We start from the raw sequence: 19,903 nt of genomic DNA, 5'->3' as shown, positions 1-19,903 counted from the left end.
TGATGCTGGTAACAGCCTGAGATGGGAGAGCAAAATCTTTTTAAGCCTGCCTCACCACTGAAGTCTTTTATGAAACTACTCTCTCCATCTACAGACATTTAATTGCTACCTAGCTTTTGGCCTCATTAAATTCCAGATAATTAATCCCCAAGTACTAGATATTCACTCTGCCTCCAGACACTTCGACAGGTTTTCTTAGCAGTGGCCCTGAAATGATTATTTCCTGCTCTCAGTGCTGAACATGCTGTCTCAAGCAGTTTGATGCATGCCCATTAACAGCACACCACTTGGCTATAGTAAGAGCAAGAAAAAGGAGAAAAGTACAAGCCTTGCAGTATCATCAACATTTCTGTGAATTCGGGTGATGAAAAAAATGCAGATTTGTCTGCTTCCAGGACAATTACCCTGCTGCTCTCCAGGGAGCTCAGTTTGCAAAAGGGCCAAAGAGCCAGGCTGAGCTCCAGAGCTGCTGCCATGCTCCTCTCATGCCTTGGGATTGTTACCTGCCCATCCATAGGGGAGAGAACAAAACCCAGTCCCTACATTTTGGCATTGAAACCATCTCCCACTCAGACTGCTCATTCTCCAGTTCTGATTCAAAAGTGGATAAAACCTCTAGGAAATGGGCACAACATTCTCCCAGTTGTTCAAAAGGAACATTAAACTTTGCTGCAGTTTAATCCTAAGTAAATTCTACTACAGACCTAATTCAATCAAAACTTCTCTCTTCCTCTTAAATAATCAGCAGAAGGCATTTTCTGGAGGTCTCCCTGCATGACCAGCAGCAGAGGCACATCAGGAAGGCAGCATCCCACAGGCACTGCCCAAGCACTGTCCTTGAGGACAAACAGAGGCATCTTGCATGAAATTTGCCCTTTTGCCCTCAGGCACTCAACAGTGTCTTCATTTTTTCTCTATTTTGTATAACAAGTTTAGTACAATCTTGAGATGATGCAGCACAGACTTGAAAGTAACATTCTTAATTTATTTTCTAGAATGTTTGTGCTAGCAAAACAGCCCTGACAAGAGCTGGGATGTTCTCACAAAGCCCATGGACTTTGGGGTGAGATAAAGAATAGTGTTTGTCCTTCAAAGGACACCTTTTGCTCACTATAAATGCTATCAGTTTACATTTACTTTTCTTCTTTTTTTAGCACTGTATTGCTGTTTGTTGTATGAACAGGTGCCTGGATTGATTATCTCCAAAACCAGAATAATTAATGGCTTTCTGTAACTTCAACATCAAATGTATTTTGATCAGCTTCAAAAAAAAATCCCTTCTTTCAGCTAATGGGAGGTGTGAACCTCTAAGTGCTGAGCCCGTGAGACTTTCTGTGACTTCAGAGGAGATTTCATCTCTCATTCCACAAAATTACTGAGAACATCTTACTGAAAAGAGGCTGGAGTTTTCTCTTTTCTGTGTCACAGATCTTGCCTTAACCTCAGAAAGGTCTTGGTTTTTTCTCCTCTAAAATGCAGGTGACAATATTTATAAGGTGTCTGGGAGTTTCTACTTGAGGGACATTTTATGGAAGCCGAGCTATTTGCCAAAGACAAGCACAATATTTTCCAGATCAATGAGCCACAGACTCTATACTGCAGGTAAAAAAAAGAAAAAAGGTACAAGAATATCCAGTACCACTCTCCTGAAACAGGGGCTTCAGTACTTAATTAGCAGAGAAGTAGAATTAAGGCACTTTAATTCTGCCAGGCTGGTAAGGCCAGGGCAAAGGGAGCAGAAAGCCCACAGCTGATCCCCATGATATGGGGTGACCAGGGCTGCTTCAGGAGCCTGCAGGAGCAGATGCTCTGCAGGGAGAGTGCTCTCTGCCCTCTCCTGGATGGGGAAGCCAGCTGGATGGGTCAGGAGGTGACTGGGGGAAAAGTAAATGAGCAATCCAGCAAAATGGGGCAGGGGCAGAAAGCTGCAGCTACCTGGGAAAGGAGTGAAGAGAGCTGGGGCTCTGCTCTGGGGTAGGTGGTGTGTGCAGACATCGCTGGTTTTACAGAGTGCTGAAGCATCAGTCAGGAGGTTTGCAAGCTGGGGTGACTTTCAGAAAGCCTCAGAGGGCAGAAAGTGCTGATGCAGCAGTCAAGATGAGCTGTATCTGCACCTGCAGAAGCTGGCAGGGAGAAGAGCACAGGGAAAAGGGGCTGTGGAGGGAGCAGGCTGATGCAGTAAACACCAAGGGAATGTTAACCTACTGCAAAGACATACCAAATTGATACAAACCTTGATGCTATTTTGGTAACATTCAGGAAGAAGAACACAGTGAACAATGCCTTCCCAGCTTTGCCAAAGCCTTCCAAGGTAATCAAATGTAGCCTTTTTTTTTCTGCTGACAGTACAATTTCTAAAAATATCATATTTTGCCCATAGACATGTGATCTCTGTTGACTAAAGTCATTGTGTTCAAGACTTTCTAAAAGACATCTGGGAACTGAAATTATGGCCTTGAGCTCCTGAGAAAGGATCTTGGTTTTGGATTTGTGCAGCTAGCCTGGTTAGGTTGCCATAAGATCCTCTTCTAGCTTTAAAGGATGTGAATTTAAGTCTGCAAGAAAATTTCTGTACCCTCACGAGAGCTTCACCCTGTGTTATGTCAGTGAAATTTCAAATAGGAGCAGAAATGGAAGAGCCATTTATCTTGTGCAATTTCCATCTCATCTGGGGAGTTACAGCAGAAGGAACACTAGAAGGACACTGTTGCTAGGTCATGATGGGTGCAAATTCCCTTCCTAATTAATGTTTGTTAGTGTGTATGCATTACTTAACCCCGGTTCCGAAACACAGAAATGTGCTGTTCATGGTAACCATCTCCTCTCCTCTGATCACGACGGGCCAGCAGCTTTATGAAAGCTTTGGGTACCTGCTCTGTCTACAGAAGAGTTGATTTAAGGCTCTCTTAATGAACATCTTCTGTTACATATTGATTTTCTGCATGTCTAATAGTTTAACTTTGAAATGATGTGAAGGCCAGAACTACATTAAGCCCATACAAACAGCAAAACACCCTGACATAATAAAGCAAAAAATTGTTGCTGACCTGCAGCTGGTGTATTCTCCCTCTGAGAGCCTGCCTAAGCATCATAGCCAAATGTTCTCTCAAATAATATTTCTCAAAGGCGAGCTCATAAGCAAGTTAATTAAATACCAAATTGGTTATTGTGAGTGCATTTACTGGGCATGAAAAAATAATGCATCTCTGACATTTCCCTCTGTAAATATGTTTTAAATCATTTGTGGTAGTTAACTGCCATACTGCAAAATTAAGGCAAATAGATATATTTTGGATGCTATAACGTAGCTGCTTTATGGTAATTAAATAACACCAATAGGTTATGCTTAGATAAAGTTCTGGAAAATCAGGAGCATCACATAAAGGTATGGCATTCATTGGTTCCCTGGGCACATCTCCTGGGTTAGTGTAGGCATGGCAGACTGAAATTTGAAATTTCTGTCCGTTAAGAACTTCCTGAAGATCACTGATCTGACAAGTAGGATTTTTTTTCCCATTTGATATTTGGATATATTGTATGAGAATTAACTCCCTTTCCCATAATTAAAGCTCAGAGACTGGGTGGCTGCACTGCAGATACAGACTTCTTCTTCAGGTCTGGCAACTCATGATACTTAAGACTGAAGGAGACACAGTTTTATCACTGTTGAGCACAGGGAACCACCACAAAAACCCAACATGACGAAGATGTTTTTGGTTTATTGGTGAAAATAAGGGTGGTGAATACTTCCACACATTTATTTTTTTATCAAGTCATTGGTGCGGTGAAGCCTAGATGACTGAGCTCCCCAGGGTCTTGCCTTTGCCAGGGAAAAACACAGAGGCTGCTGCACTGAAACATGCTTTTCCAAAGCACAACCTTCAGCTGTGATCTAGGTGGCTGGAAGCTGAAAGAAGAAGGTTGGAAGCTGAAAGTAAAAGGTGCCACCTTTGCTGGTTTCGTTAGGAGAAAGAGTCAGGTTTTGACACAGATCTGCCCCAAACCCCAATGCATGACAACAAGGGAGGTTAGGGAGGTGTGTGTGCCTTGTGGTGTCTATCTCAGACCCTCGTTTTCTGTCCAGCTGTGCCTCCTCCCTCAGTGCCAGGCTGAGGGGGCATCCTCCATCCTCTGCCTCCCTCCTGAAGCCAGGCGGCGATGGCAATGCTGAGGCGGCATGATTGCGCCTTCCCTTCTCAGTGGTGGCTACATATTAACCGTGGATTAATGAGCCCTCCTAGTATTACTTAATGCTCCCAAAATGCTTTATATTTTCTACTTACATTGTAATAATCATTAAGGGATTAAAGTAAAAAAAATAAAAATTATCAACTTTGATGGCTGCAGTTAGGCTTCAGCATCCTCATTTTGTTTCTTACCTGTTTACAGTGATGAGATCAGTGGAGCACATCCTTTGGCCTTACTGACACCAAAAAGATTGGCAACTTCACAGTATTTATGGCAACAACGTCAGTTTTGCAGATGGGCCCATTGCACACACAATGAAAGATGACCTACACAGGTGATTTAACTATTTTGGCCTCCACTCCAAACCACTTAACTGATGTCAGGGAATATTGTCCCTCATTAATTTATAGAGACACAAACCAAAGATGCAGATTCCTGCAGAGCATCCCAGCTAGATGATGGCTCCTGCAGCTCCAGCAACATGATGGAGTGCCCATGGCATGGCTTGTCAGGTTTGGAGGCAGATAGACCACAAGGCCTTGTCAGGATGCCATTGAACAGATTCTGTCTCCTGCAGGGCTTATTAGTTCAGACACAGCACCCACCTGATGCATCTATTTATCCCCTGGGCTCAGCCTGGCTCATATCCAGCCTCTGCTCCATCTATTCCTGCACCCCAGCTCCAAGACCTAGAGGGGCAGGAGACAGACAGCCTGCCAGGGCTGTTGGTGTGCCCAAAGGCTCTGTTTGTGCATGGAGGGGAAAGGCAGTTCTGGGTGCAGAGGAAAGCACAGCAAACTCTATCACTGTTTCCTGTAACCTGATTTTGCCCATGAACTCAGGAACAAATGGATGGGCCTTGGGGAAATCTTGGTGATGCCCACCAAGAAGTAGGGTTGATCCTCACCAGGGAAACAAATTACCCACAAAACCCAGACCTAAATTGTAGGACTTCTTGGCTACAGAGGGTAGATTTTTGTTCAACTTTTAACACTCAGCTTTTTGCAAGTACCAGGTGGCATAGGTCTTCCTGAGCTGTAATTTTGGGTCATCCAGAACTGAAAGAGGCTGCAACCCACTGGGTCACTTGCCTGTAGAGAGCCTCAAGGTCCTTTTCCACAAAAAAACCCAAACCCCTAAAAAGCTACTTGATCTGCAAATTTCTTCTAAAAGCCAAGAAGCAAAAGTTACTATTACAAAAACTGCTGAAAGGCTGCTTTTGGCAGATTTTCCCTCTGAGTGAGCAATGAAAAGGTTTTCCCTTTGCCAACATCTGCTCCATCAGACTGAGTTCTCTTGCTACCAGCTGTTCATTGGCCGCTGGCAAACTGAAGTTGCTTTAGTTAAAGCAGCAAATAAACAAAATATCCAGACACAGCCTGGAATTATCTGTGAACTGGGATGTTCTTTTCTAATCACTAGTTTATTATTAAAAAAATCATTAAAAGCTTAAGAATTATGAAGAGATACCAGTAAGCTCATGTTTAGCTGCAAGTATAAATTATCTCCAGTTGCCTTGTGAAGCTTCTGGAGATTAAGCTGCTTTCAGATCTGTTTTCTGATAGTGGCTTCATCTTTTACCAATAGCCTGAAACAAAATGCAATCTTTATAATCAGTTATTTACAATCCAGTGGTTGTGTTTGTGCAACCATTCACGACCTTAATATTTTTGAGTTTCTTTTTCAAAAGTTTCTTTTTCGAAAGTTTCTTTTTCGAAAGTTTCTTTTTCAAAACATTTTCTATGGCAAAAGAAACTCAGTATAAGTTTAATTTTCTTTTAAAGCTGCATCATTTCCCATGTGATTTAGACCCTTGAGATTCCAGGCAGGAACAGTAATTGGACAAAGGGTTCCAGTTTGGTGGTATGGGGTGAATTACTGAATGGTGAATTACTGCAAGCATTTGCATCTGTTTTCCTGACACAGTTTAAATCTTGACCTGGGCACAGCTATGAATTATCTGCAGGCAGACACGTACCTATTTGTAAAGAATGTGCTCCTGCTGCATTGCTGCCTTCTTTGAGTTTGCACTCTGCTGAGGTTGGCATGTGGCTATGAAAAACTTCTATTTTCAGCCACTCCCTGAAGCACAAATAGTGAGAAGTTTAGCCTTCTTGAGTTAATGTGTTGAGGGAAATATTTATATGGGACACTGCTTGGCTCAACAGGGGTAAAGACTTCCACAAAAAGTGTTTGCCAGAATGATGACAGAGAGGAAACTGAATGAGCCAGACAACACCCTGATGACACAACTATTTCCTAGGAGTGTGAGGAGAGAAAATAAGATGTGAACATATCTCCCAAGCCAACAAACCTGAAACAAAACATTTTTGAAGGACCTGTGTCTTGGGCTCCCGTCAGATACCTTATGGTGAACCTTGCTATGCTGGGCTAGGACATTCCTGATTCCAGGACCAACACAGCCACTGCCAAGGCAGCATTTCAGCTGTCTGTCTAGTCTACATATAAATGCAAACTATTTTAATAATCCCACAAAAGCCTGTGAAATGGGTTGGAGCTGGCCTGAGGACCTAGCTTTGTTTCCCCCTCTGCTGCCGCTGCAGCAGCGCTACGACACCTTTAAGGAACCAACAAAGTCATGGGGAATGGCAATATTTCCCTCCAATAAAGCCTCCCAACAAAACACAGGTCACCCACAGACTTGCATACTGCAAAACATGAGCTGGCCTAAAAAGACTGGGAAAATCAGCATTTCCTCACCTCTAGTGATGCTATCTCATCAAAATCTGTGCAGCACCTCTGGCTTTTGGTGATCAAAGACAAACAGAAACAGACTCCTTTGAGCCTGTGAGCAGATCCAGAATCCAGGCAGGGAACAGAAATTGCACTACCTAAGTAACCTCTCTGCTTTGTGCCTCTTTGCACAGCAAATTAACACAGCTTGCACATCCAAAAGCAGGTCTGAAGCATCAGGGATTCTACCGTAGGGGGAAAGTAATCATGAAGCAGTTAATTGAATAAGTCCAGGAATTTTCTTTCTGCTGGAAGCCATCCCACAAGGAGAGTGAGAGGAAGATTTGTCGAAGTGGATTATTTTCTCCGTGTGACTTGCTCCATATTATTTTCTCCACTCAGCACTCTTTAGGAGCATGTTTACACTTCTGCCATGGTACAAAGTCTTTTCTGGTAGATATTGAACAATCTGTCTTCTCATTGTCAGAATTTATTTAGCATTGCTTGTGATTGCAAATGAGGGTGCTTGTCCCAAAGCATATTTTGGAGTATGTCTTACTGTCTTTTGCCATCTCTCATCTGCCACAGTGACCTCCTTTCCAGTCCAGACTGATTTAATTAGCTGGTGATGTCTCTGGGCTTTGGACCACCATGAGGATTCGCATTTTGGATGAGTTACAGATACTTGTAGCTCCATGCTTTTTCACTGGTGTCAGTCTCCTGTGCTCACCTTGGATTCCCAAGTGCAACCCACAAGACTTTCTGTCTGCCTTCTTTGTTCTTTTCAGATACAGTTTTCTGATGTGACTTGGTTTGGTCACTGTTGAGGCAAAAGTTCAAAGATTGCTCTCAACCCTTACACTGCTGCACCTGCCTCAAGTTCAAGTCTTTTTATTCAGATTAATGGATACTTTCTTGAAGAAAACTTCTAAATTATTTAATGTTGTACTCAATCATGCTTTAAATCAGAGCTCTTTGAAAAAACTCCCAATTTAGTTTTTATCCTGTATTAACTCTAGCTCATATTTTACTAACTTTGTTAGCATTGTTAACACCAAGTTCTGTTTTTATAGAGTATTCCAGGGTCAGAACACTTTGGATAGGAAAGGAGTTCTGGGCAGTTGGGAATGGATCTCAGAAATTGCTCTGCAGCTGGTTTACAGTCCTGCTTACACAGCTCAGGATGAGACTGGTCTGTGCCCCGAGGGTACACTGCTGGCTCATGTTCAGCTTATTTACCATGTAGGTGTCTTTTGTCCCTCTGCCTTACTTGGAAAAGGTACTAAAATCCGTGTTTTATTCACTCACTCTGCCTGAAATTCTCTGTCATCAACTAGTTCAAGAAGTAATCCCCTACTTTTTTCCTGGTGATGGGTTTCTTGTAGTAGAAATAAATTGAAAGCTCCAGCAGTTATGTTGCCAGACCTTTTTTTGCTGTATCTGAAATCTCCCTAAAAGCTTTCTTTTCTGGAGTGGAAAGAAAGTTATCTTACCTGAACCTATGTTAAACAGCGAACATAATATTTGGTGTTACTGTGCCCAAACTTTTGGATTTGTCTTAAGGAAACAACTATCCTGCTTGGTTTTCCTTTTGCATGAGTTAAAGGAACTGTAGGGTACCAGAGGGGTCCATTTAATTTAACTTCAGCTAGACAAAAATGACATATCCATGCCAAGCTACTCTTTGAGCTTCCTTGATTGTTGGTGGCAAGAAAAGCAGTCTTTCTTTGAGAACCAAGAATGTGTCTGATCCTGGACTCCTAAGGATGTTGCACCACAGAGAGAACCTCAGCTCTCAGGCAGAAAAAGCAGGGAACTCACAGTACTGCCCTCCTTTTACAAGCAAAGTCTGGACTCCCCTGGCCTGTGGTGTGCCTTTCCATACAGGGAGTCCAACCAGCATAGAGAGCACCTCCCTGTGTGCAGCCAGGTGTCCTCAGCTGAGCAGACATTGCCCTGCAGCACTCAGACATCCCTGCTGAGGAGCAGGGTGCATTCAGTACGCCCTGAACCCTTGAAAAGAGGTGGGTAAGTCTGCTGAACTCCAGCAGGTTTTTCATATGGTACTTTGCTGGATTGCGTTTGATAATTTTCAGAACAAGCGTGTCTGAGTGTCTGATCCTGCAAAACATCCATATTTTTCCATCTATGCATGTGCTTGACACTGAGCCCCTGAGCACTCCTGCCGAGGCTGGGGTACTGCCACAATCACCCCGCCTGCCACCATCCTGCTGTTCCCATTTCAGCCTCTCATTTTCACAAAGCCTGAAGGTGACTGTAACCACCCCCTCACCCCAGCTGCCCTGTGTAATCCCTGTGTGGTGGTTATTTACTCCATTTTTAGGCTTATTGCTTTGCCTATTTTCCACATGGTGGTTTCCAGGAGTGGAAGAACATTTTCATCCTCTGCTGATGTGGTTTTCTGCTCCGTAGCATCTGCCTCCTTGCTCATCTATAGCATTTGTGCTCTGCACAAGGAGATGTTACCGATTTAATATTTTCTGTCTTATTTATGCTCCATTTCTCTGTTTCTCTTTACATTTCAGCTGGCATTTGATGTGAAAGAGTGTGTGATCTTGTGTTTAAAATATTCACAAGGACTCGTGTCTCTTCTCAGCTATGCATTTACGAGGAGCTGATGGGCACTTCATCAGCTACTCTGAACCCTAATATTTCCATGTGTAAATTACTAAGGCTGTTTGAATGATTTATTTTTTACTGAGGAGGCTAATCTGGAAGTGGAAAAGGGTTTCAGTTTGGAGCAGTTCAGAATGAAATTGCTCTGGAAGAGAAGATTAGAACTGAAAGTGCTGCATCTGGTATGGAAATAGGTGGTTAATTTCTTCCCAAAGTTGTTTCAAACATTTCTGTCTTTTAAAAAAAGAACACCAAAATAAACACACAAAATACTCAGAAGTCTCTGCTCTTCTCCTCCAGTGATGCTTTCATAGTATTGCTGAGACGAAAGGGGAGAGCTAAAGATAAATCCATTAATGTTATATAAGATGCTCAGAAATGCCTCTAAATAAATAAAAGTACTTCAGATTGAACACTGCATACGTGTCAGGAAATTTATTGGCAGTGCCAAGATGCTCTTCCCCTCTTCCCTCTTTGGAGAATGCTGTGGGAGAGCTGAGCAGAAACATTGCAGGTGGTTATTAGCAGCAGGTCACCCAGAGCAATTTTCAGGAAGTCTCCATGCACAAGAGAAATTTTTCCATTCAGCACAGCCATAAATAATCCCAAGGGGTAAGAGCTTTGTGTGAGGTTCTGAAAAACAGCTGAGCCACTTCCCTGCCCAGCTGCTCGTCCTTGCAGCGTGGAAGCAGAAGGGACGAGTGTCTACTTTGGCGGCGTGCACACAAAACCGCCAGCTGAAATCCCTGCTGGAAGGGGATTTGCTTTGCCACACCAAAGCAGAGGGCAGATATTCTCTTTGGGGAGCTGGTGGGATAATTTCCATGTCTCACTGTGCTGGGTAGACAGCAAGGGCTGTGGCTCCTTCCCTTGGACCTGCTTGCTCAAGCTCCAGGCCAGCTCAGGATGGCAATTAAGTTTTGCAGGCATGCAAAGCCCTTGGCTTCCTTGCCAGCTGCATCCACAGCTGGTGACACAATGTCTCATTGCTTTTTGCAGCTCTCCTGGTCTTGCCTGTGATCATGTTAAAGTGAAACTTCAGCTGTCAGTAGCGAAATTGGTGACATCAAGAGTTGAATGATTGTGATTTCTTCTGAAACAGCTTGGAGGAAAGTAAGACATCCAAAGTTGCAGTGAAGTTAGTGATGCTTTCCTTTCAGCAGGAGCAAAAAAAGCCCCAAATTAGGTTTTTGAATGACAGAGAATCTGAGGAGAATCTTTTGCTAGAAGGCTTTGGTACAGCAGGGAATGGGAAGCATGAAAAAGAACAAGAGCAGAGAATAAAAGATACTTGACAAAAAGAGGCAAGATATGGAAAGAAAGAAAAAGAATGCAGTCTGATAAGGTGTTTAATGACTGAACATCCAAGGCTTTTATATCCAAACACACCACATGCATACAGAGGTGGGCTGGGAAGTTGCTGTTGCGTTCAGCTAGACACAAGCAGCTTCCCCTAGCTCCATGAGAAGTTGAAGTGACTCAGCTCTGCTCAGTTCTGCTGCAAAACTCACAGCCAAGTCAGGCCCAGTGTATTGCCCAAACCTTGTGGAGCTCTCCAAAGGAATTCCCTCCTTTTTGATGGCTCCTGTGCTGCCTGACACCCATCTCTAGGGGGTCCAAAGAGAACCATGGCTCTGTGCCATCCTGTGCCATGCCATGTGTGCCAGTGCCAATGCCACAAGAGGTGCCAAGGGCAGCCCATCAGGGTCATTGCTCCCATGGTCTCCATGCCAGGGGAGCAGCAGGCTTTGACACCCCAGCCCCATGCAGCCAGGAGAGCATGGCTGTGCCCTCCTGTGCTCCTCACTCCCCCACTCAGCTCCCAGTAAAGCTGCACAAAGACTGCCCTTCCCCCACTGCCACCCTGTGAAATTATTGCAGGATTCAGTTTTTCTCTCTTGAGCACTCAGTGGAGGAATGCCAATTTCCTGTTGTAGGGGGAAGATTTTGGGGGTGCCAAAAGAGACACCAAGTCCCTTTTGCTCCGAGCCAGGCAGAACAAGAATTATGGGCTTTTAAACAGCATAGGAAGCACCAAAGTCCCAGGAAAGCAGGGCACAGACACAGCAGCTCCTCTCCCTCATTTTACCAGAGCTCTTGGGATCCAATGTGCCACCTTTAAACTCAATTTCTTGTATTACTTAAGAACCTCTGGTTCTTACTGAGAAAAAAATGAAGGTTTTAAATGTCACCCAGCTACATATGCTGGGAGTTCTTTGCTACAAGGTGAGAATCTTAATGGTTAAACAAAAATTATAGTCTGTAAATTCTGACTTTGAGGCAAAATTCATGATGTCTGGGAACCTGACTGAGGACATTTTAGCACCTGCAGAGACTTGCAGGACCATATTCAGTGTGTCTTTGATCTGCTGGGAAGCAGACTGAGACCTTGCCACTGATTTCGTGTAATCAAGCCTTGTATTAAAGCACTCCTTTTTCCTCTGCACCCTCTGTGTTAGTCACAGCAATTCCTTTGGGACAGTATTTCTCCTAAGAGAGTTACCTGGGCTATTGTGTCTAACCCAAAGGGCTGCACTGAGAAATTCCTGATATTCCTGAGCCATATCAGAGTGGGTGGATTACAAAGTAATATGTGGCTGTGTCTGATGGCTACTCCTCACCCTGCTGTCAAACACCCTGTCAAGGGGAGAGACATTTCTCTAATATTAAAATAACAGCACTGTCTTCCATTCATAACATTTGACTTCAAATGTCCTGCAACCAGGTCAGGTTTAATATAGAATCAGAGAATACTGGAATATTTTGAGTTGGAAGGGACCTTTAAAGGCCATCTAGTTCAGTTCTAGTTCTGCAATGAGTTGGGACATCTCCAATGAGATCAGGCTGCTCAGAGCCCTGTCCAGCCTGACCTTGAATGTTTCCAGGTACAGGGCATAAACCACCACTCTGGGAAAGCTGCCAGTGTTTCACCATCCTTATCATAAAAAACTTCTTCATTATATCTAATCCAAATTGATCCTCCTTCAGTTTAAAACCATTACCCTTGTGCTACTGCCTCAAATTCACTCTCAAAATCAAATGTGGGTAGGAAAGGACTCAGTGCTTGCCCACTCAATCCCCCTCCAGAGCTGTAGCAGAACACGCAGGGCCGGTTAGCAATGGTAATTGACTTTCTGCTTGGGCTGGGAGGTGAGGAGAGGGAAGCCTGAGCACAGAAGGAGCCTATGAGCACAGAAACTTCTGAGGTGGGGGCTCTTTCCCTCCCTGTCCCCAGAGACACCGTGGTTGTTACTCTGCAGAGCTGTCCCGCTTTGCAGCGCGCTCGCAGCGAATCCCGTGCTGCCCTTTGCCGTACCCACGGCGCTGCAGGTGGATGGATCTGCAGTATAAAGGTTCATGGCTGCTGGAGAGAGGGGCTCTGGGGCCAGGAGGCAGCAGAGAATGGAGAGCCCCCAGGGAGAGCTGCCTGGGCTTGCTGTGCCTCCTGTCTGCAGGGCACCCTTAAAGTCACATCTCAGGACAGACCGAGCCTCCTGGGGCCACCAGGTCAGGTGGAATTCCTTCAAACAAAATTCCTGACAAAGCCCTGCCTGCTGCTATCCACATCCCTACAGAAGGATTTCAAACCTGAGGTGCCCAGTGCTCACACAGCCCTAGCCCACAGCTGGGGTGGGAAACAGGCACCATGCCACCAGCCCAGGTTTGCAGGCAGCAGAGCACTTTGCAGATCCTCTCACTGCAGCTGTCAAAATTCTGTTGGACACTGGGGCCAAATGCCACATTGTCCCCAAATCACAGCCCTGCATGGGAGATTTGAGGTTGTCTGGGCTGAGACAGTGGCATCTGGGCGTTGTTAGCAGCAGGTTTCATAGTTGCTCTCCTCCCTTGCACCAGTAAACAGATCTCATGGGGGTGTAATGCACCCTAGCACTTTAATCCTCCTGGGGATAAAGTGGATTACAACGCTATTTGGCTGGCCACTGGGTGCAGAGCCAAACTGTTATAACAGGATTCAAATCCCTTCCCTAAGTCAGAGCAGATTTGCTTGTTGCTTTAAAAACTAGTGAAAGACAGCCCAGACCCATAAACCATGTTACAGCCCTTTTAAAATATTAAGATTGAACTATTTTATGACATTTTTTGAATAATTTTTTCTTTTGTAATTCAACAAGTTCCTTGAAGTGCTAGAGAGGTGGAGATTGGTGTTTTTTACAAGAATAATGCAAATACACTTTTTAATTTAAAAAAACAGTTTTCACCTCCCCAAAGAGTTGAAAATTGTGTGTAAAAAGCTAGTAACTCCTTGAACAAAGAAGATCTGTTTTACTCAGCCATATGCAGCATGTAATGAAGCACCAGCACCTGTCTGGAATGTGATTGCACTGCTGTCCCCTGCCTGGCTATTGGGACAGGGACTGATGCTAAGGAGTGAGGATACCCCCCCAACTTCACCTTCTTTCCAGTCTGCAGTTCTGGGGAGAATTGTTATTGACAGGGGGCAAATGGACAAGAATTCACTGGGCCTCACCTCTGCAGGATCAGAAAACCCTGCCCATTTCTTCCATGCAATCTTCCCAGCAGATCAAAGACGCACATTTAAAGGAGGACCTTTAAACTTTCCCTGCATCAGTGTTGCTCCTTCATTTGGTATGGCTTTGGAGGGAGCAGCCACTTGGCTAGAGAGCTCTGTTGCCCAGCTCTGCCTCTCCAAGGGAAGATGTCAGGTTGACCACATGCTTGAAAGAAGGCAGGTTACAAAGTAATGGATATAATATGATTGAGGAGGAAGGTGACCTATATAAGTGTGGTAAGTAAGTGGTTTTCTCTGCTTGGCAAGTGAATTTTGATCCCAGCATAGCACTGTGCTGTGAGATGCCGCTATGTCTGCGAAAGCTTTGTAGGAGGACAAAGAGCAGAAAGTGGCAAGAAGGACAAAGGTTCCAAAATAAACACCCCCTCCGACTCATACTCCTGCCAAACCAACAAAACAGAGGGAAACAGTTGCAAAATTGTCTTTCTTTCTTAGAGTCACTCATGTCTGCCTGTTGAGTGCAGGAAAAATAGCAGCAGATCAATAGAAGTGTCTGTACTGACACTTTTACCATCTTGCCCTTTAGGAAACACAGAAATGTTCTTAAGCCTTCCCAATTAATGAGACTTTCAGTGGGAAGAAATACATGGGTTTCTCTCTAAGTGTGTGCTTCTCTACCAACCTCTGGATCTCTCCGAAAAGAAGAGGCAAGTGACAGGTTCTGGTTATTGTCAGAGGTCCAGGCTGTGATGATGATGACAGCATTCTGGAAGAACTTTACAGGAGTGCCCCTTTGGCATGGCTGTGGGTCTGTGAAAGCAGAAGCTGGTGCATCCTTCCCTGCAGGGCACCAGGGCTCCTCTGCTGCTCACTGAGTGCTTTCTGTGATGCCACATCTCTGACACACATATGTGATCACCAGCTACAGATCCTCCTGTGTGGGCTGAGTCCCACTACATCCCTGAGCACTCCCTTGGGTGGAAGGAGTGAAAATGGAGGTCCTGCAGCAATTGACTTTAATGAAGTTATGTGTAGTGGCACTGATTGAAGACCTGGCCTGTGTGAAGGATGTCAATGTGCATAATCACACCAGAGTGTGATGCCTGTCATTCATCATTTGCACCAATCAGCCAGGAGTCCCCGTGCACCAGCACTGTGGAGATACAGAATAAAGTAATCCCTTTGCAAAGGGCTTATGATTTTGGAGTAAGCACAAACATTTAAGTCTTGAAGAAAAAGGAGAGAAATGACATTGCTCCCAGCCCTTGTTTCCTAGCAGGTTTGTATTCATCGACCGCGAACCTTAATACAGTTTTCACTCCACTTGTCAATTGCTAAGATAGATTTGGGGGCTGTCAACAAAATGTTACAGTTGAAAAGACCCAGCTAGAAATAATAGACTGAGAAACATCAAAGTAGTCATAATACTGTAAATCACCACAGAAAAATAACTTTGGCCCTTTCACATTTCATGGTCCCTTAGATGCCTTTTAAGAGGAACAACAGCTCCCTGTGTATCCCTGGGGGAGAAATGGGCACCCTGAGAAGCAGGTTCACCTGGCTTCAGTCTGACACCAGGCTTTGGGCAAGGTGCCTTGCTTGCCTGGAGCCAGCAGCAGGCTCCAGTTGGCCCTCAGGCTGCTGTGGGTGAGCAGCTGTTTGTGTCACGCTGGGCACAGAGGGACCTGATCCCCGCATCTCCTCTGGATGCTGCTACAAAGGGGTGATGCATTCCTTACACAGCTGGAGGGAAGCTGAATGCCTGGGGAGCACATCAGGGCTAAAGCCCACCGTATTTATGTGGGTGGTTGTGGCCTGGGTAACCTGGAGCACTTGCACAGCACGTTTCACTCTGCAGTCAGAGGGGTTTTTCACAGCAGAGGGTTTCTCGTCAGCTTGTTCATCTGAGTGGTGTCTCAGCAGGCTCCTGTGCCTTTGGGTTCCCAATGCAGCCCTATCAGGGGAGCAATTCCCACCCCAGTTATGACAATTCTTATTGGGGCTTCACTGACACACCAGACCTTTTCCTAGAGTGTCCTGTTTGTTTCCAAGAGAATTTGCTTCCAATGCCCGCACTCAAAGGCTGCCACAGCAGGACTGAGACTGTTCATCTTTCCGTGGGGCTTTCAGTCTGAGCAGTGAGGAGCTTGGGCATGGGGGATTTTAGTAAAATGAAGTGCCATATATGTTTAACACAGCTGCAGCTCCTACCATAGCAAACCTGCAATTCAGCAGGACCTGAAATGATAAACTTGGGTCTAGTCTTGGGTAGCAGTGAAGCAATAGTCACCCCTCTGTGTGCTTATGGGACCTTATCAGACAGTTCCACTGGCACTGAAATTGTGTTGGGACCTGTTGTGTGTTGAGAGCCTTTTTTTTCCTGCTCACTTTAAAAAAAAAAAAAATTAAAATGATAGATGAAGGTAGCAGGAGACAGTCACATAAAAGGGTTGAGCACAAAAGAATTCACTGACAAGATCTCCCCGTGCACTTAGGAACGCAGCTATTTCTTTGACCCATTCAGACAACCAGACGCTTTCAGATAATGACAGGCTGTGTGTTTTTAGCTTATCTTGCGAGGAGCGCGGTGCCGGCAGAGCCGAGCCCGCACCCGGCGGTTCAGCCCCGGGCAGTGCCTGCCCCAGCCGGCAGCGCTCAGAGCGCAGCCTTGCGGGAAAACCCTCCCGGAGCCGGCACCCTGCTAGAAACAATCTCCTTCTGCCTCAGCACAGCCTGAGACGGGAAAGATGACTGTGGGAAACATGCCCTTTTTTTTTTTTTTTTTTTTTTGTGAGGTGATGCTACTCTGAAGAGGGATTTACCCCATCAGTGGACGTCCCAGTGACCAGGAACTCTGGAAACATTCTTCCTACAACCCCTCCAAGTACCTCACAGGGACCCTTGCAGTGCCAAAAATAAGTTGTCCTGAATTAAATTAATTTCTAAGCTTGCACCAGGATAGCGGAGCAACCTCAAGAGTCAGGTCAGGAAGGACTTCTCACAAAATAGAAGCCACTTCATTAAAGTTAGTCATTCACCAGTGTGATAAAGTAATTAAAGCCTCCTGATTGCTTTCTCCCCCTGCTGCTCCTTCTCTACTACAAACATGAAGGCTCCGGTATAGATGGAGCTGTTGACACTTTTGTCAGTGAAAATTCAGAACCGTGCAAGTAAAAGAAATGCTTTTATGGGTACTATAAATAGTTTTGCGTTAAAGCAAATGTATCCTCCTTCCTAAAATAGATTCACCTTGCAAACAGCTTAAGGACAGTTTCAGCGCCAGAGGAATGTCTCCAGCTCCCCCCAGGAGACAGAAACAGCCGGTTTTCCTCTGCAAGCGGCAGCAGAGGAGATCCCTCTCCTGCCATCCCCCTCTTCCTGCTCCCCACAGCCTGGCAGCATCCCTCTGTGCTCGGGTGTCAGCCTGCGAGACCACACAGCCTCCTTCCACTACAAAGGGATGTTAATTCATCCAACTAACTTTTCCAATCATTTTTACTAAACGCTTGCAACATGCACGCTCATGGTGTGGGCGAAATGCAGGAGGAAACTTTGGGGAGGGGGAGCCGCGGCTTCCCACGGTCGCTCGGAGCAGTGGGTTCCTTCTCCTTTGCTCCTAAGGGAATCATGCATGCAGACAATGCAAACATCCTCCCTGCCACGGCTGCAATGTGTTAACAGCACTCTCCCCTTGCTGCCAGAGCACAATTTCATTCCCTGTGGAGAATCACGGGCGACGGCGGTGGGGACGACGAGGAGATGTTAGAAGAGAAAATAAATTTTTAACTCACCTTGAGGGTGTGTGTTGGATTGACGACGCAGACAAGTTGCCCGGCAGCTGAGAAAACCCTCTTTGCCTTGTAGTGCTGAAACCGCAGGTGAATGAGATCTAACACAGCCCCAAAGCACTGGGTGAAGAAAAGCATCACAACTTTTGGCGTTGCTGCTTCTGCTCCTGCTCTGCGGCTGCTGCTGCTGCTGCTGCTGGCAGTGGGCAGGGGAAGCAGCCGGGGAGCTCTGGAGCCCTTGAGCCCGGGGTGGGAGTGTAGTCGGCGAGAGCTGCTCTCCGGCACAGCTTAGCATGCCTTCATATTCATCATCAAAATAAGACGGGAAGAGGCTTGCAGCAGCGGGGCGGCCAATGGAAAGGACAGGAATGTTATCCTTGAGGTCCGGAGACAGCCAATAACAAATGCCTCCCCTCCAGAAACTCCCTGATGAATTGAGCCTGGTGGAGAATGTATTATTGAACATTACCATACATCAGCACATTGCATTTATCTTGCGATTACAGCCAGTCATACGTAAGGCTGTGGAGATATGCAGGCAAAATTGATTGCTTAACATCTCCATTTATTAATTGCTTTAATTTAACAAAGAAGGGCTCAGATAGCAAAGCTAAATGTAAGGCGCAGGGAAGAACCCCTCCAGTGAAACTGTTGCAAAGTAGCAAAAATAGGTTAAGCAGACTATGTTTTACTGAGGGAGAAAAATCAAATATGCAAAGAGAGTTACAGCTCCTTGCAGGGGTTAAGCAGAAGTAGAGCTTGCTACATAAATAGATTCTTACTGTCTGTGCATTCGCAGGCTTCAATTTGGATTTTCACTGCTCTGAAGTTTTCTAAATTTTATATCCTGCTACTTCACAAGAGTCCCAGCACACAAATAACATTTTCTACATCATTGAAAAGAGGAGAGGTCAGGTCTCAGGTCTGGAGTAACTTGGAATAACTCCATTTAGAGACAGCAGTGTTTCCCTGATTTACACTTGCTGGTGGATCAGGTCTGTTGGACACAAAACATGGTAATTACTGGATGCTGGAACTATGGGAGCATAAAAAGGCACAGAGCACGCTTCTAAAAATAATGAAATATGTGATGCATGAGAGCATCGCACACACAGAGAAACTTGCACTGAGGGAAAAGTGGCTTTTAAATCAACAGAATAATTAAACATGCAGAAGGCTTTTCCTTGTCGTTCATCTGCATATCAGTGAGCAGGAAATTACGAATTAGCCATTAGATAGTCCTAGGCATTAAAAAGGAATTAGGGAAGTGCAACGAAAATAAACATGCTTTTAGGTATTATTGCCAGTGCGTATCTCTGCTGGTGGGCAGGGATCCTTCTTGAGCCATTGAGTCTCATTGAACTTGAGTCCCTGTAACTGGGTTTTCTGGGAGGTGACTGAGTTGAAGCAGCTGAGGGAATCAGAAAGCACATTAATTTCATGGGACAATCCTGTGTGATGTGTTGCTCTGCTTGTTAATAAATCAAAGAGAGTTAATTTAATTAGCTCTCTGCCAGAACTTCCTATCAGGGTACTATTTAGGCTTACTAGCTAAGTACTCAGATGGCTTATTTAGCCTTGGTAATCCTTTTTCCCTTCAAAGCAGAACAGAGAAAAGTAGCTTTTCTTTTCTTTCATTTTTTCTCCTTCTTTTTAAAAGTGAGCCCCATGCTGGGGGTGAGGCTGCTGCTGCGGACAGAGGAACCCCCATACAGCATGGGGATTAGCCTGGGACTGTATTGTCACAACTGCCTCTTCCTAAATCAATACTGCAATCCTGCCTCTGCCAGACTGCAGAGGCTGTGCATGAAAAAAAAAAAAAAAAGAAAAAGAAAAAGACATCAGTGGATAAATAAGTGCAAATTGTGAATGCTGGAACAGCTGACTACACAACCCCCAAAAACCGCTAAGGATGGGAGGAATATGTATCTCTCAGTTCCTAGCATTTGGTTGTAAATGAGAACAAGAGATAATTTTTGCAGTGCTGAGTGACACTTTGAGAATATTTTCAGACAGACTTGAGGACAAGTGAGTGAATCGATTTGCCTAAAAACGTATTCTTTCTCTCTCTGTTCCCAAAGTAACTGTGAGTGAGCCTCCAGTA

The 19,903-nt window shown here is 45.0% G+C and overlaps 1 protein-coding gene across 1 annotated transcript in view; it reads right to left on the bottom strand.

Moving 5' to 3' along the window:
* Positions 1-18,305, bottom strand: part of SIAH3 (siah E3 ubiquitin protein ligase family member 3) — a 41,109-nt gene extending 22,804 nt beyond the window's left edge. The window contains exon 1 of the mRNA XM_054271910.1: positions 17,803-18,305. Within this exon, the coding sequence (XP_054127885.1) occupies positions 17,803-17,937 (135 nt within the window). The 5' untranslated portion in view covers positions 17,938-18,305. The remainder of the gene's footprint in view (positions 1-17,802) is intronic.
* Between the last annotated feature and the right edge of the window lie 1,598 nt (positions 18,306-19,903).

The sequence above is a fragment of the Melozone crissalis genome, unplaced genomic scaffold (genome assembly GCF_028551555.1).
Source record: "Melozone crissalis strain CALT ecotype California unplaced genomic scaffold, PUWL_Pcris_2 ptg000013l_1, whole genome shotgun sequence".
Taxonomy (NCBI): Eukaryota; Metazoa; Chordata; class Aves; order Passeriformes; family Passerellidae; genus Melozone; species Melozone crissalis.
Note: the sequence above shows the minus strand (reverse complement) of the source record. Positions and strands in the feature narration are given on the sequence as shown.